This window comes from Sciurus vulgaris, assembly GCF_902686455.1.
Source record: "Sciurus vulgaris genome assembly, chromosome: 12".
Lineage (NCBI taxonomy): Eukaryota > Metazoa > Chordata > Mammalia > Rodentia > Sciuridae > Sciurus > Sciurus vulgaris.
The window spans coordinates 50,469,353-50,487,504 of record NC_136473.1 but is presented as its reverse complement, the minus strand read 5'-3'; the positions used below and the strand labels follow the sequence as shown (position 1 = coordinate 50,487,504).

Here is an 18,152-nt window from a genome sequence, read left to right as displayed (position 1 = left end):
ATGCCATACACCGCACTGCACGGCAAATTTCAGCTCAAAATTTGAAGGAATGTTGAAAATATTTCTCCTTCTACCATGTATACAACATGAGGAGTTTTGTAAAGGAGAACATGGAAAGCGAGACGCCATGTCTACTTCATCTTACTGGGTAAAAGCATTTAAAATAATCAAGAAATGGCTCTCTCGGGCAACTCAATAGTGGATAGGAACACAATTTTTGTGTGGCAACTCTTTAAAATAGGCTATAATCTACCCACTCCAAGATTTCCAGGTCTCAGGGGCTAAGGTGATTCAGAGAGCACAAAAGGACAACAGTTTGGTTCGGGAGGTCTCCGTCCTTCTCCAGCCTCCTCCTGGGCACAGCCTGGAGGCTGCTCCCTTCTCCCACATGTCCCCCTGCAAGCGGGTTCCACCCAATTGACCTACCGGTTCTTCTCATCCCTCTCATTGATTCCACCGTCTCCACGACGGAGCATTCGCTCCACTTTGGACACCTTACCGACAGTCACAGCCTTCAGGACGCGATTTCCAGGGACATACCCCGAACGGTACCTCCTGGAGTGACCTCTGTGACACCGCCTGCACCCAAAGCCCAGGCACTCCATTCTAGTGCCGGCAGAGGAGCCCGAGGGCCCCTGCTCCTGAGCCTGCCCGGGCCAGGGAGGGACTCAGAGGTGAGATGCCCCTCCTCCCGACTCAACGAAAAATCTCCCCTTCAATCTACAACACTTCCAACAGAGCCAGCCAATCGAGTCTGCTCACAGCGCCCCAAAGGCAAAAGCTCCACAGTTTGCCAGCTGGCCACTGGGAGACAGTTGTTGCCAGGCGTCCTTCCAAACGCCAGAGCGCGCCCCCTGACACCATTCTGATTGGCTGGGCTGTGGAGGGTTCCTCAGCGCGCGAGCAGGTGCATGAGGCCCTGGGCGGGGCCAGCACCTGCCCACTTTTCTTTCAAATGTCAAACTTCATTGGCAGTTGTCCTGAGTGTTCTAGACATTCTCAGGACAGGCTTGGGCCCGGGGGTTGGGGGGGAAGCAGCCTTTGTGTCTGGGTGGGCTCAAAGTAGGGTGAAACTTCAGGATGCTCAAGGTCCTATCTCCAGTGACACTCCCCTATCCAACTTCTTCTATGTTTCTATCCCCAGCTCTGTTCCTCTACCACAAGCTGCATGCCATACACCGCACTGCACGGCAAATTTCAGCTCAAAATTTGAAGGAATGTTGAAAATATTTCTCCCTCTACCATGTATACAACATAAGGAGTTTTGTAAAGGAGAACATGGAAAGCGAGACGCCATGTCTACTTCATCTTACTAGGTAAAAGCATTTAAAATAATCAAGAAATGGCTCTCTCAGGCAACTCAATAGTGGATAGGAACCCAATTTTTGTGTGGCTACTCATTAAATTGGGCTACAATCTACCCACTCCAAGATTTCCAGGTCTCAGGGGCTAAGGTGGGTCAGAGAGCACAAAAGGACAAGAGTTTGGTTCGGGAGATCTCCGTCCTTCTCCAGCCTCCTCCTGGGCACAGCCTGGAGGCTGCTCCCTTCTCCCACATGTCCCCCTGCAAGCGGGTTCCACCCAATTGACCTACCGGTTCTTCTCATCCCTCTCATTGATTCCACCATCTCCACGACGGAGCATTCGCTCCACTTTGGACACCTTACCGACAGTCACAGCCTTCAGGACGCGATTTCCAGGGACATACCCCGAACGGTACCTCCTGGAGTGACCTCTGTGACACCGCCTGCACCCAAAGCCCAGGCACTCCATTCTAGTGCCGGCAGAGGAGCCCGAGGGCCCCTGCTCCTGAGCCTGCCCGGGCCAGGGAGGGACTCAGAGGTGAGACGCCCCTCCTCCCGACTCAACGAAAAATCTCCCCTTCAATCTACAACACTTCCAACCGAGCCAGCCAATCGAGTCTGCTCACAGCGCCCCAAAGGCAAAAGCTCCACACTTTGCCAGCTGGCCACTGGGCGACAGTTGTTGCCAGGCGTCCTTCCAAACGCCAGAGCGCGCCCCCTGACACCATTCTGATTGGCTGGGCTGTGGAGGGTTCCTCAGCGCGCGAGCAGGTGCGTGAGGCCCTGGGCGGGGCCAGCACCTGCCCAGTTTTCTTTCAAATGTCAAACTTCATTGGCAGTTGTCCTGAGTGTTCTAGACATTCTCAGGACAGGCTTGGGCCCGGGGTTGGGGGGGAAGCAGCCTTTGTGTCTGGGTGGGCTCAAAGTAGGGTGAAACTTCAGGATGCTCAAGGTCCTATCTCCAGTGACACTCCCCTATCTAACTTCTTCTATGTTTCTATCCCTAGCTCTGTTCCTCTGCCAGAAGCTGCATGCCATACACCACTGCATGGCAAATTTCAGCTCAAAATTTGAAGGAATGTTGAAAATATTTCTCCTTCTACCATGTATACAACATAAGGAGTTTTGTAAAGGAGAACATGGAAAGTGAGACGCCATGTCTACTTCATCTTACTAGGTAAAAGCATTTAAAATAATCAATAAATGGCTCTCTAAGGAAACTCAATAGCGGATAGGAACCCAATTTTTGTGTGGCTACTCATTAAATTGGGCTACAATCTAGCAAAATTTCCCCTTCAATCTACAACACTTCCAACCGAGCCAGCCAATCGAGTCTGCTCACAGCGCCCCAAAGGCAAAAGCTCCACACTTTGCCAGCTGGCCACTGGGAGACAGGTGTTGCCAGGCGTCCTTCCAAACGCCAGAGCGCGCCCCCTTACACCATTCTGATTGGCTGGGCTGTGGAGGGTTCCTCAGCGCGCGAGCAGGTGCATGAGGCCCTGGGCGGGGCCAGCACCTGCCCACTTTTCTTTCAAATGTCAAACTTCATTGGCAGTTGTCCTGAGTGTTCTAGACATTCTCACGACAGGCTTGCGCCCGGGGGTTGGGGGGGAAGCAGCCTTTGTGTCTGGATGGGCTCAAAGTAGGGTGAAACTTCAGGATGCTCAAGGTCCTATCTCCAGTGACACTCCCCTATCCAACTTCTTCTATGTTTCTATCCCCAGCTCTGTTCCTCTGCCGCAAGCTGTATGCCATACACCGCACTGCACACCAAATTTCAGCTCAAAATTTGAAGGAATGTTGAAAATAATTCTCCCTCTACCATGTATACAACATAAGGAGTTTTGTAAAGGAGAACATGGAAAGCGAGACGCCATGTCTACTTCATCTTACTAGGTAAAAGCATTTAAAATAATCAAGAAATGGCTCTCTCAGACAACTCAATAGTGGATAGGAACACAATTTTTGTGTGGCAACTCTTTAAAATAGGCTATAATCTACCCACTCCAAGATTTCCAGGTCTCAGGGGCTAAGGTGATTCAGAGAGCACAAAAGGACAAGAGTTTGGTTCGGGAGGTCTCCGTCCTTCTCCAGCCTCCTCCTGGGCACAGCCTGGAGGCTGCTCCCTTCTCCCACATGTCCCCCTGCAAGCGGGTTCCACCCAATTGACCTACCGGTTCTTCTCATCCCTCTCATTGATTCCACCGTCTCCACGACGGAGCATTCGCTCCACTTTGGACACCTTACCGACAGTCACAGCCTTCAGGACGCGATTTCCAGGGACATACCCCGAACGGTACCTCCTGGAGTGACCTCTGTGACACCGCCTGCACCCAAAGCCCAGGCACTCCATTCTAGTGCCGGCAGAGGAGCCCGAGGGCCCCTGCTCCTGAGCCTGCCCGGGCCAGGGAGGGACTCAGAGGTGAGACGCCCCTCCTCCCGACTCAACGAAAAATCTCCCCTTCAATCTACAACACTTCCAACCGAGCCAGCCAATCGAGTCTGCTCACAGCGCCAGAAAGGCAAAAGCTCCACAGTTTGCCAGCTGGCCACTGGGAGACAGTTGTTGCCAGGCGTCCTTCCAAACGCCAGAGCGCGCCCCCTGACACCATTCTGATTGGCTGGGCTGTGGAGGGTTCCTCAGCGCGCGAGCAGGTGCGTGAGGCCCTGGGCGGGGCCAGCACCTGCCCAGTTTTCTTTCAAATGTCAAACTTCATTGGCAGTTGTCCTGAGTGTTCTAGACATTCTCAGGACAGGCTTGGGCCCGGGCGCGGGGGAAGCAGCCTTTGTGTCTGGGTGGGCTCCAAGTAGGGTGAAACTTCAGGATGCTCAAGGTCCTATCTCCAGTGACACTCCCCTATCCAACTTCTTCTATGTTTCTATCCCTAGCTCTGTTCCTCTGCCACAAGCTGCATGGCATACACCACACTGCATGGCAAATTTCAGCTCAAAATTTGAAGGAAATGTTGAAAATATTTCTCCTTCTGCCATGTGTACAACATAGGGAGTTTTGTAAAGGAGAACATGGAAAGGGAGACGCCATGTCTACTTCACCTTCCTAGGTAAAAGCATTTAAAATAATCAATAAATGGCTCTCTCAGGCAACTCAATAGTGGATAGGAACCCAATTTTTGTGTGGCTACTCATTAAATTGGGCTACAATCTACCCACTCCAAGATTTCCAGGTCTCAGGGGCTAAGGTGGGTCAGAGAGCACAAAAGGACAAGAGTTTGGTTCGGGAGATCTCCGTCCTTCTCCAGCCTCCTCCTGGGCACAGCCTGGAGGCTGCTCCCTTCTCCCACATGTCCCCCTGCAAGCGGGTTCCACCCAATTGACCTACCGGTTCTTCTCATCCCTCTCATTGATTCCACCGTCTCCACGACGGAGCATTCGCTCCACTTTGGACACCTTACCGACAGTCACAGCCTTCAGGACGCGATTTCCAGGGACATACCCCGAACGGTACCTCCTGGAGTGACCTCTGTGACACCGCCTGCACCCAAAGCCCAGGCACTCCATTCTAGTGCCGGCAGAGGAGCCCGAGGGCCCCTGCTCCTGAGCCTGCCCGGGCCAGGGAGGGACTCAGAGGTGAGACGCCCCTCCTCCCGACTCAACGAAAAATCTCCCCTTCAATCTACAACACTTCCAACCGAGCCAGCCAATCGAGTCTGCTCACAGCGCCAGAAAGGCAAAAGCTCCACAGTTTGCCAGCTGGCCACTGGGAGACAGTTGTTGCCAGGCGTCCTTCCAAACGCCAGAGCGCGCCCCCTGACACCATTCTGATTGGCTGGGCTGTGGAGGGTTCCTCAGCGCGCGAGCAGGTGCGTGAGGCCCTGGGCGGGGCCAGCACCTGCCCAGTTTCCTTTCAAATGTCAAACTTCATTGGCAGTTGTCCTGAGTGTTCTAGACATTCTCAGGACAGGCTTGGGCCCGGGGTTGGGGGGGAAGCAGCCTTTGTGTCTGGGTGGGCTCAAAGTAGGGTGAAACTTCAGGATGCTCAAGGTCCTATCTCCAGTGACACTCCCCTATCTAACTTCTTCTATGTTTCTATCCCTAGCTCTGTTCCTCTGCCAGAAGCTGCATGCCATACACCACTGCATGGCAAATTTCAGCTCAAAATTTGAAGGAATGTTGAAAATATTTCTCCTTCTACCATGTATACAACATAAGGAGTTTTGTAAAGGAGAACATGGAAAGTGAGACGCCATGTCTACTTCATCTTACTAGGTAAAAGCATTTAAAATAATCAATAAATGGCTCTCTAAGGAAACTCAATAGCGGATAGGAACCCAATTTTTGTGTGGCTACTCATTAAATTGGGCTACAATCTAGCAAAATTTCCCCTTCAATCTACAACACTTCCAACCGAGCCAGCCAATCGAGTCTGCTCACAGCGCCCCAAAGGCAAAAGCTCCACACTTTGCCAGCTGGCCACTGGGAGACAGGTGTTGCCAGGCGTCCTTCCAAACGCCAGAGCGCGCCCCCTTACACCATTCTGATTGGCTGGGCTGTGGAGGGTTCCTCAGCGCGCGAGCAGGTGCATGAGGCCCTGGGCGGGGCCAGCACCTGCCCACTTTTCTTTCAAATGTCAAACTTCATTGGCAGTTGTCCTGAGTGTTCTAGACATTCTCACGACAGGCTTGCGCCCGGGGGTTGGGGGGGAAGCAGCCTTTGTGTCTGGATGGGCTCAAAGTAGGGTGAAACTTCAGGATGCTCAAGGTCCTATCTCCAGTGACACTCCCCTATCCAACTTCTTCTATGTTTCTATCCCCAGCTCTGTTCCTCTGCCGCAAGCTGTATGCCATACACCGCACTGCACACCAAATTTCAGCTCAAAATTTGAAGGAATGTTGAAAATAATTCTCCCTCTACCATGTATACAACATAAGGAGTTTTGTAAAGGAGAACATGGAAAGCGAGACGCCATGTCTACTTCATCTTACTAGGTAAAAGCATTTAAAATAATCAAGAAATGGCTCTCTCAGACAACTCAATAGTGGATAGGAACACAATTTTTGTGTGGCAACTCTTTAAAATAGGCTATAATCTACCCACTCCAAGATTTCCAGGTCTCAGGGGCTAAGGTGATTCAGAGAGCACAAAAGGACAACAGTTTGGTTCGGGAGATCTCCGTCCTTCTCCAGCCTCCTCCTGGGCACAGCCTGGAGGCTGCTCCCTTCTCCCACATGTCCCCCTGCAAGCGGGTTCCACCCAATTGACCTACTGGTTCTTCTCATCCCTCTCATTGATTCCACCGTCTCCACGACGGAGCATTCGCTCCACTTTGGACACCTTACCGACAGTCACAGCCTTCAGGACGCGATTTCCAGGGACATACCCCGAACGGTACCTCCTGGAGTGACCTCTGTGACACCGCCTGCACCCAAAGCCCAGGCACTCCATTCTAGTGCCGGCAGAGGAGCCCGAGGGCCCCTGCTCCTGAGCCTGCCCGGGCCAGGGAGGGACTCAGAGGTGAGACGCCCCTCCTCCCGACTCAACGAAAAATCTCCCCTTCAATCTACAACACTTCCAACCGAGCCAGCCAATCGAGTCTGCTCACAGCGCCCCAAAGGCAAAAGCTCCACAGTTTGCCAGCTGGCCACTGGGAGACAGTTGTTGCCAGGCGTCCTTCCAAACGCCAGAGCGCGCCCCCTGACACCATTCTGATTGGCTGGGCTGTGGAGGGTTCCTCAGCGCGCGAGCAGGTGCGTGAGGCCCTGGGCGGGGCCAGCACCTGCCCAGTTTCCTTTCAAATGTCAAACTTCATTGGCAGTTGTGCTGAGTGTTCTAGACATTCTCAGGACAGGCTTGGGCCCGGGGGCGGGGGAAGCAGCCTTTGTGTCTGGGTGGGCTCCAAGTAGGGTGAAACTTCAGGATGCTCAAGGTCCTATCTCCAGTGACACTACCCTATCCAACTTCTTCTATGTTTCTATCCCTAGCTCTGTTCCTCTGCCACAAGCTGCATGCCATACACCACACTGCATGGCAAATTTCAGCTCAAAATTTGAAGGAAATGTTGAAAATATTTCTCCTTCTGCCATGTGTACAACATAGGGAGTTTTGTAAAGGAGAACATGGAAAGGGAGACGCCATGTCTACTTCACCTTCCTAGGTAAAAGCATTTAAAATAATCAATAAATGGCTCTCTCAGGCAACTCAATAGTGGATAGGAACCCAATTTTTGTGTGGCTACTCATTAAATTGGGCTACAATCTACCCACTCCAAGATTTCCAGGTCTCAGGGGCTAAGGTGGGTCAGAGAGCACAAAAGGACAAGAGTTTGGTTCGGGAGATCTCCGTCCTTCTCCAGCCTCCTCCTGGGCACAGCCTGGAGGCTGCTCCCTTCTCCCACATGTCCCCCTGCAAGCGGGTTCCACCCAATTGACCTACCGGTTCTTCTCATCCCTCTCATTGATTCCACCGTCTCCACGACGGAGCATTCGCTCCACTTTGGACACCTTACCGACAGTCACAGCCTTCAGGACGCGATTTCCAGGGACATACCCCGAACGGTACCTCCTGGAGTGACCTCTGTGACACCGCCTGCACCCAAAGCCCAGGCACTCCATTCTAGTGCCGGCAGAGGAGCCCGAGGGCCCCTGCTCCTGAGCCTGCCCGGGCCAGGGAGGGACTCAGAGGTGAGACGCCCCTCCTCCCGACTCAACGAAAAATCTCCCCTTCAATCTACAACACTTCCAAGCGAGCCAGCCAATCGAGTCTGCTCACAGCGCCCCAAAGGCAAAAGCTCCACACTTTGCCAGCTGGCCACTGGGAGACAGGTGTTGCCAGGCGACCTTCCAAACGCCAGAGCGCGCCCCCTTACACCATTCTGATTGGCTGGGCTGTGGAGGGTTCCTCAGCGCGCGAGCAGGTGCGTGAGGCCCTGGGCGGGGCCAGCACCTGCCCACTTTTCTTTCAAATGTCAAACTTCATTGGCAGTTGTCCTGAGTGTTCTAGACATTCTCACGACAGGCTTGCGCCCGGGGGTTGGGGGGGAAGCAGCCTTTGTGTCTGGGTGGGCTCAAAGTAGGGTGAAACTTCAGGATGCTCAAGGTCCTATCTTCAGTGACACTCCCCTATCCAACTTCTTCTATGTTTCTATCCCCAGCTCTGTTCCTCTGCCGCAAGCTGTATGCCATACACCGCACTGCACACCAAATTTCAGCTCAAAATTTGAAGGAATGTTGAAAATAATTCTCCCTCTACCATGTATACAACATAAGGAGTTTTGTAAAGGAGAACATGGAAAGCGAGACGCCATGTCTACTTCATCTTACTAGGTAAAAGCATTTAAAATAATCAAGAAATGGCTCTCTCAGACAACTCAATAGTGGATAGGAACACAATTTTTGTGTGGCATCTCTTTAAAATAGGCTATAATCTACCCACTCCAAGATTTCCAGGTCTCAGGGGCTAAGGTGATTCAGAGAGCACAAAAGGACAACAGTTTGGTTCGGGAGGTCTCCGTCCTTCTCCAGCCTCCTCCTGGGCACAGCCTGGAGGCTGCTCCCTTCTCCCACATGTCCCCCTGCAAGCGGGTTCCACCCAATTGACCTACCGGTTCTTCTCATCCCTCTCATTGATTCCACCGTCTCCACGACGGAGCATTCGCTCCACTTTGAGTTTTGCATGCTAATCATTTTGCTTTTAATTTGCATAGTACTATTGGTTGGAAAGGTAGAAACATTTTGAGCTTGGATTTTCGGAAGTGCCGTGGATGTGGCAACCTAGTTTTCCAAAATCAAAAATAAGAGTATTAATTCTGCTGGGTAGGAGAAGTGAGAATGTATTTCTGGGGGCAGTAGAAGAGAATATTTGAAATTTGAACTGGATGTATGATTGCCATGCTCAGGGAGGAGAGCATTACTGATTTGAAATACTTATTGATTACTTACGCCTTGCCAGGCATTTTTTTATAAAGAAAAATTAAAAGTCTTCTCAGGTCTTTTACTAAAAAGTAAGCAAACTAAAAATTAAGTGAAAAGATGTAGCCCTTAGTGGGTTTTTAAAAAATGTTTTTTAGTTGTAGATGGACACAATAAGTTGATTTTATTTATTTATTAATATGTGCTGAGGATTGAACTCAGTCCTCACACGTGCCAGGCAGGCTCTCTATCACTAAGCTATAATCCCAACCTCAGTGTTTCTTTTTAATCAATTAAATTTTGTGGTACTGGGGATTGAACCAGAGGCCTCACAGATCTGTTAGGCAAGCACTTTCCCACTGAATTATATCCTTAACCCAGTAATCAGTGTGGGGATTGAACCCAGGGCCTTGTACTTGCAAGGCAAGCTCTCTAAAACTGAGCTATCTCCCCAGCCCAATCAATGTTTCTTGATAGCATTTTTCTGGTTTGCAGCTATAGGGAGAGAGTATGTGCCAGTTCTTAGGAAAATATTTTACCCTATGGTAACAAGAGCTGTTGTTGTTCTTGTTATTACAGTGCTGGGGATCAACCCCAGGGGCATTTCAGCAATGAGCTAACTGCCTGCCCCGCCCCAACACACACACACACACCCACACCCTTTTTATTTTGAGACAGGGTCTTATTTGCTAGGCTGGCCTTTGATTTGTGAAATTCCTGCCTCAGCCTCCTGAGTTGCTAGGATTACAGGTGTGTGCCGCCACACCCATATCAAAAGCAGTTTTAAAACAACTCTAAGAGATGATTACTCACACTTCTGATCTTGATGGAACAATATAGGTACTGAGTAATAGACTGGACTTTGGAATCAAATAGACCTGGTTTCAATCTTGGTTTAGCAACTTCCTCAAGAAAACGCATTATTAAATTCTAGAGTTTTGAGAGAGTTAACAAGATTAATAAGTGCTTTGGCAAATGTTTAATAAATATTATTTATTGCTAAAGGAAATCTCATTGCAAGAAAAACCTGGTGGATTTCTATTTGAGATCTGTCTTTCAGAATGTATAAAAATTCTACAGAAGTAAGGAAAAAGTCTTAAAATCAGCCTGGTGTGGAGGCACACACCTGTAATTCCAGCTGCTTGGGATGCGGAGACATCACAAGTTTGAGGTCAGCCTTGGCACTTTGGTGAGACCCTGTCTCAAAACAAAAGGTCTGGAATTGTGCCTCGGTGGTAGAAAGCCCTCAGGTTCAATCCCCAGTATAGGGTCTAATAGACCCATGGGCCCAGCACAATTATTTGTTTTTCAGTCAAAAGATAGCATATTACTGGTTATTACAATTTTACATCAGTTTTTATTTTTAAAAAAATTTTTTTTAGTTGTAGATGGACACAGTACTTAAACCCAGTGCCTCACGCATGCAAGATGAGCGCTCTATCACTGAGCCACAACTCCAGCCCAAGTTTTTGTTTTTTAAATATGATATTGCATGTTATATTAAATTATATTTGATGATTATTCCATTGTCAGTTTTAATATTCTTATGGAAATTGATATGATACACATTTTCGAGTCTTGTTTCCATACCCAAGTTGTAAAGCTTCCAAGGAAAGGGATTTCATCTTTTACTCTTTTTTTTTTTTCCCCCATAGTACTAAGGCTTGAGCCCATTGGTGCTTTATGCCCTCACCCCTTTTTATTTTGAGGCATGTTGATTTAGTCAACTTCTTCCCTTTTGTGACTGTAGGCCTATTTTGGAGGAGGAAAAGTTTATTTGGGGACTCATGGTTTTATAGGTCTCAGTCCTTAGAGTTCCATTCCTTGGGGCTACAGGTGAGGCAGAACGTCATGGCAGAATATCACACTCACACGATGATCAGATATCAGACAGAGACAGATAGACACTGGCTTCACTTGCCACATACAAAATATATACCTCAAAGTTATGTTCCCCACCTCCCAGCCACCTCCTCCAGCCTCACCCTGCCTACCTTCACTTATCACTTAACCCCACTGGGGGATTAATTCACCAATTGGGTTAAGGCCTCTCACAACCCCATCATTCACCTCCAAATGTCTTTCACTGTCTCGTACATGAGCTATTAAGGAATACCTCACATCCAAACCATAGGACAGGTTCCCACGAAGTTTCTCAGTCTGTTCTTAAGTTTGTGATCCTCTGGTTTTAGTCTCCCAAGTAGCTGGGACTATGAGCATGTGCCACCACACCTCTGTTACTTTATTCTATCTGGATATGAGAGTATGATTTCTTAGTACTCCTTCCTAATTGTTATATATGTGCTCAAATGGGAATAATTTATTCACTAACTCAGGTTCTTTTCTTGTTTTTCAAGTCCAGTCTGCAGAGGTTTGAATTTTGGTATAGTTTACTTTGTATAGCTTACAACTGCTAACCATTTGTAAACATTAAATATTTTTAAACTTTATGGTATATTTAGAGTATTGATAATTTTTTTAACATCTTAGTAGAGCATAGAAGTGAAATCGTACAAGAGAGGCCGAAAGCAGAGATTCTGGAGCTAGGTAGCCTGGGTTCAAAGTCCAGATTGATAACTTTCTATTGTCTGATCTTGGTCAAATAACTGAACTTTTCTGAAACTATTTTCCCATCTGTAAAATGGGGAGAATACTAGTACCTATTTCATACAGTTTTAATGACAATTAAATTAACATAATTCCTTAAAACAGTGCCCAGTTCATAAAATGTACTATATAAATGCTTTTTATTGCTACATATACATGTTCTCTTGTCACTTTGTTCTCATACAGATAGAGCTGTTTTTGACATTTTCATTAAAAAAAAGAAGAAAATTGGTTAAAACCTATTTTTGTATTTAGGAAGTATAATTTACTTAGCAATTCAGTATAGAAATGTCAAAGTTATAGAATTATGTGTCTGAAGTAGTCAAGATGAAATTTAATTACATGGAATGATGTGAGGCTATGTTGTTTCTGTAAGCATTTTTTTTCTGAGGCCATAACAAGGCAGGATGTTTGCAAATAGAAGCTGCAGTATCTTCCCTGTGTTTTAGAAAAGTTTACACCCATCAAATGAAAAGTTTTGAATACCCAACATGAACAAACAATTCTTTATTTATGCATACTGATTAAATATTTTAATCTTTTTTTATTTGGAACAGAAGAAGAGGATATGAGGAACCTCCACAATGGGGTCTTACTCAATCCTAAACCAAAATTACTAGTCTATTTGAGGAACCTCCATAATGATTTCCAAAGTGGTTATTAATTTTACAATCCCACCAATAGTGTAAAATACTCATTTTTCACCACATTCTCTCCAGCATTTATTATTATGCCATTTGCAGGAAAATGAATAGAACTAGTGACTATTGTGTTACACTAAATAACTCAAACTTAGATGGTCAAAGGACATGTTTTCTCTCCTGTGCAGAAGCTAGAGAAGAAAAAGACAAAGGTGTGGTGTAAACTCATTTGAAATCAAAGGGGAATCAGTAGAGGACAGAGACCAAAGGACGGGAGGAAGGAATGGAGGGGAAAGTGCTAGAGAATGATACAAATTATACTGTTCTATTGTGTGCATGTACAGATATGTAACAATAAATCCCATCATTATGTACAACTATAATATGCCAAAAAAAATGATTGCATAATACCTATTAAAGGTACATTGGCCTTTTTAGAATATAATATACCTTGAACCAAGTGTGAGCACATTAGGCAATTTTGGGGATGCAGATTGAAGTTAGAAATTCTGTACTCAGTTTTTGTCTCTCTGACCAGGGCCAGGAATAAACATAAAGTTATGTTTCTAAAGTAAAATTTTACATTTCTAAAGAAACCACCCAGATTCTTTGTGATAATTAGTTCCACAGTTAAAAGAATAGTTTTGTCCTTTAAATAAGTATTAAAACTTACATGTGAAAGTTTTAAAATGATTTGAAACACTGAGAATGTAAAAATGACACTTTGACCAATGTTCTGCTTCTGCACAATTGAAAATTTCTGTTCACCTTTTCTGAGGTTAGTGATTATAGAAGGAGAATGTTAGCCAAATGTGGTGGCCCATACCTGTAGTCCTAGGGACTTGGGAAGCTGAGGGGAAAGGATGACAAGTTCAAGGCCAGCCTCAGCCACTTAGTGAGGCCCTAAATAGACCTTAGCAAGACCTGGTCTCAAAATAAGAAGGGCTTGGGATGGAGCTCAGTGCTAAAGCCAGTGTGTATTCAATCCCCAGAACCAAAAACTATAAGTCAAAGGACAATGTGAATGTTGAAGAGATGTACATTAACGTATTCAGCTCTGCCCTAGTAACATAACAGTTATATCAATTTATGAACAAAGGAACATGGCCACATTGGAATAAAACTTTACCAAGGCAGACACCCTACTTTCAGCCCACCCAGGCACAAGGGCTGCTTTCCCCCAGGCACAAGCCTGTCCGGAGAACGTCTAGAACACTCAGGACAACTGCCAAAGAAGTTTGACATTTGAAAGAAAACTGGGCAGATGTTGGCCCCGCCCAGGGCCTCCCGCACCTGCTCGCATGCTGAGGAACCCGCCAAAGCCCAGCCAATCAGAATGGTGTAAGGGGGCGTGCTCTGGCATTTGGAAGGTCGCCTGGCAACAACTGTCTCCTAGTGGCCAGCTGGCAAACTGTGGAGCTTTTGCCTTTGGGGCGCTGTGAGCAGACTCGATTGGCTGGCTCGGTGGGAAGTGTTGTAGATTGAAGGGGAGATTTTTCGTTGAGTCGGGAGGAGGGGCGTCTCACCTCTGAGTCCCTCCCTGGCCCAGGCAGGCTCAGGAGCAGGGGCCCTCGGGCTCCTCTGCCGGCACTAGAATGGAGTGCCTGGGCTTTGGGTGCAGGCGGTGTCACAGAGGTCACTCCAGGAGGTACCGTTCGGGGTATGTCCCTGGATATAGTGTCCTGAAGGCTGTGACTGTCGGTAACTTGTCGAAAGTGGAGCGAATGCTCCGTCCTGGAGAAGGTGGAATCAATGAGAGGGATGAGAAGAACCGGTAGGTCAATTGGGTGGAACCCGCTTGCAGGGGGACATGTGGGAGAAGGGAGCAGCCTCCAGGCTGTGCCCAGGAGGAGGCTGGAGAAGGACAGAGCTCTCCTGAACCAAACAGTTGTCTTTTTGTGCTCTTTGAACCACTTTAGCCCCTGAGACCTGGAAATCTTGGAGTGGGCTACTTTGTACCGCATTTTAATGAGTAGCCACACAAAAATTGGGTTCCTATCCACTGTTGGGTTGCCTGAGAGTGCCATTTATAATTTTAAATGCTTTTACCTAGTAAGATGAAGTAGACATGGCGTCTCGCTTTCCATGTTCTCATTTACAAAAATCCTTATGTTGTATACATGGTAGAAGGAGAAATATTTTCAATATTCCTTCAAATGTTGAGCTAAAATTTGCCATGCAGTGTGGTGTATGCCTGGGACTTACACTTAAGATTTCTACCTAACAAACAGGAATCAGAACATAAAAAAGTAAAACATGTAAAATAAAATAAAGTCAATGCATCTAGGAAACAGGAGGTAAAAAGGCAGACTTTAAAAGAAAGGTAAAGAAGAGACCAGCTTGTCTCAGAAAAGGAGGTGAGAGTCAAAGCAGGGATTCTGAACCTTGAAGAAGAGGTAAATAAAAGGACTTTTATGTAGACCACAGCCCAATGAAATTCTATGCATGAATATTCAGAGGCATTCTCTTAGAACAATAGTCCAGAGCTTTCACAAAATGCCCATAAAAGTCACAACCCAATAAGGTAAAGGTGGGAACTGATGGTCCAATCTATGCTAAAATAAAGGAGCTTCCTTGTTCCAGAAGGAAGTTAATTAAAATAATACTTACTTTCTAATATCAGCAGTTTCTGAGAAAAGACCCCCAGTCATTTTAACCCTGTGTTCTTTCCTCGGAGAACAAGAAGTATGTTAAAGGTAGTTAAGACCCAAAAGGTCTCAAACGACTTCGCCTTTAAGATTGATGCAAACACAATTTCTAACTCATCCAGCTTCTCTTCTAAATTTTCTTCTACTTCATCCTTTATGCCTAAATTTTCTGAACTTTTACTATTTTTTCTTCTAGAATTACTGTGCCTAGACTACTCTATGACAATCTGGGTATCTCAATGCCTTCAAATTATAAGAAAATGATACAAATGTGATTTTGAGAAAATGCTTCACCATATTCACCAAATTCCAACAGTCCTGTGACATTCTGAATACACAAACAAAATCCAACAATTATTTTTCTTTTTCATTTTAGTTAAGTAGGAAAATTTGACAAGATTACCCTAGGATGCGCCAACAGAAAACAATCTCCTACATTATTCAGGGAAGGAAAATCAATGGCAAATTAAGTCTAAAATCTTCACAATTTTGTCTAAATGTGGCTTGCCTTGCTACACAAGGCAAGCTTAGATTATGCCTATATGTATTTAGGTTAACTTAAAAAACCAAAACCAGTCAAATTAAAAATAACAAAAAATAATTGTTAGTTTTTTTTACTCCCAGACAGGGATTTTACTCATTAACATATTATTGAAATAGCACTAAATTTTAATATGACCAACTCTTTACTATGCAAAGATGATGATCAATTTTGTGGATTAGTACAAGTCTATTTCTTTCCTCCTTTACTATTTTCTAAGCACAAATCAAAGGATAATCAAAAGAATGGAATGGAACTAAAATGCTGATCTATCCATATTTATACTAAGGTAACACTAAAGAACAATAAAAAGACTGATGAGGAAAGGGTCAAGAACAGCTACTTCATTATCCTACCTGCAGATTTCACATTAAAACATCTGTACACAGGCAGGTATATATTAAGTATTCACTACAAATCCAACTTCATACACATCTATTCTCATACTGTCTTTTTTTTTTCCTCTTTAGTTAAAGTAAATGCCAGTTATAAACACCAGCTTTTCACTTATTTTCTAAAGATTAAGTCCCCAGATACACACACAGTGGTTGTTGCAAAATAGTCGATTGGTTTTTATTTGTTAGTTACTGGGGGATTGAATCCAGGGTGCTTTACCACTGAGATACATTTCCCCCTTTTTAATTTTATTTTGAGACAGGGTGTTGCTGAGTTGCTGAGGCTGACCTCTGTCTCAACCTCCTGAATGGTTTAGATTACAGTCTTGAGCCATGTCCAGCAAATAATTTTTTTTTTTTTTTTAAAGAACCAAGTACTGATAATACTAGCTAATGCATTCTGGGCATAAGGATTTAAAAATTCAGCATCTGGGAGTAATTTAGCTAGACAGCTTTCTAAAGAAAAGCCAGTGAATATCACCTCTATCTTTGCTTTAACTAATATTCTGCTAGTCACAAGATCACCTTCCTGAGTGATTTCACCAGCTCGGTGCAAATAATACATACCCTACAGAAAGTTTTACAAAACCTAAGTAATCACTCCACTGTTTCCAAGACCATGAAAGGAAAGGAGCTCACAAAAAGATCTATCAGCACTGAGTGACAGTTTGGATACAGAGGACATCACTAAGCTATAAATACATGAAGCCCATTTATACTTTTTTTTAACTTCCATTTATTTATTTATTTTCATTAACTTTTATTGACAGTGATTTTTTTAAAAAAATTATTTTCATACATGTATACAGGGTAATAATATCTGTCTCAATCTACCATCCTTCCCAGCCCCACCAGCCCCTCCTGTCCCCTCTGTACAATTCAAAGTTCCTTCATTCTTCTCTATCCACCCCCAACTATGGATCAGCATCTGCATATCACAGAAAATCCATTGATACTTGGTTCTAAATTCAGCACAATCTAGGAGGAAGAGATGTGGGAAAAGCTCTAACAAATTCTAAAACGAAAAGGGACTTCATACTTTATCCTGCATTAACCAGAAAGTCCAGATAATCTGAAAAAAATCATATCCCTCGAGCATTCTTTTGGCTGAAATTTGATTGGTATAATAGATATTTTTTCAGTATTCCTTGTAATGGAACTACATACACAGGATGATCCTACTTAGTAAATATATGAATGTTTATGAGTACTTAAAATTTTTATTTTTAAATACAACAAACATCTATATTAACAATACATGCAATTTGAAAGACTGAAAGGACACATTTAAATGACTTCAATTAGAATCAAAGCATAACTCTGTAACAAATCAGAGAATTGGTTTTGTGAGCCCATTATACTATAACTGTACTTTAAAATGTCACATGGTGAGATGTCCATAAATAAAATGTCCAGTCAGGTATAGTGGTGCTCACCTAAAATGTCAGTAACTGACTGAGGCAAGATTGCAAGCTCAGTGCCACCCTCAGCAACTTAGAGAAACCCTATCTCAAAATAAAAAATACAAATGCTGGGGCTGTGGCTCAATGTTTAAGCACCCTGGATTCAAGCATCAATACTCCCCTAATATTTTGACTAAACACTTCTTGATTTATGTTCATCATCATAAGCACTCATTACACTTAAAAAAATATGATTTTAAATTTTAGTGTTTGGCCTTCTTTGTGTGTGTGTGTGTACACCAGGGATTGAATCCAGAGTGTGGCTTAACCACTGAGCCACATTCCCAGCCCTTTTTACATTTTATTTAGAGACAGGGCCTCGCTAAGTTGCTGAGGCTTGCAATCCTCCTGCCTCAGCCTTCCAGAGATGCTGGGATAATAAAGGAAAACTACAGAGTGCAATTGAAGCTTATTATGGCAAGACAGAACCTCATAGAAGCCAAGAACAAATAAACCTGTTAAGAGATCAAAAATATAATAATACTAAAAAACTGCTATTAAATACTTACTATACACTTCCAACTCCAGGAAGGAGGCGTAGGTATACTTTTGTCTATTCTTCTCACCAAGTTCAACTGAAAATGCTGGACTTAATATATAAAACAAACATGAGAATTCTCTGAAAGGCAGAGGGAAGGCAGATTGACTAGTGATCTTAGGACTCAATGGATAACATGAATATGAGTTC

At 45.1% G+C, this 18,152-nt stretch overlaps 2 protein-coding genes across 7 annotated transcripts in view; both read right to left on the bottom strand.

Moving 5' to 3' along the window:
- The window catches only part of LOC306641943 (uncharacterized protein), a gene marked incomplete at its 5' end in the record, with an annotated part of 437,033 nt that overhangs the window by 100,146 nt on the left and 318,735 nt on the right, over nucleotides 1-18,152 (bottom strand). The gene's annotated exons all lie outside the window — the stretch shown is intronic.
- Nucleotides 1-18,152, bottom strand: part of LOC306641184 (uncharacterized protein) — a 204,142-nt gene that overhangs the window by 160,098 nt on the left and 25,892 nt on the right. The window contains exon 1 of one of the 6 annotated variants that reach the window (XM_079106114.1): nucleotides 1,595-1,847. The exons of 2 other annotated variants lie outside the window; for them this stretch is intronic. In XM_079106114.1, coding sequence (XP_078962240.1) covers nucleotides 1,595-1,773 — 179 coding nt within the window. In that variant the 5' untranslated portion in view covers nucleotides 1,774-1,847. Of the gene's footprint in view, nucleotides 1-1,594; nucleotides 1,848-18,152 lie in introns of those variants that run through there. 3 more of the 6 variants (XM_079106115.1, XM_079106118.1, XM_079106120.1) reach the window with 3 other exon arrangements.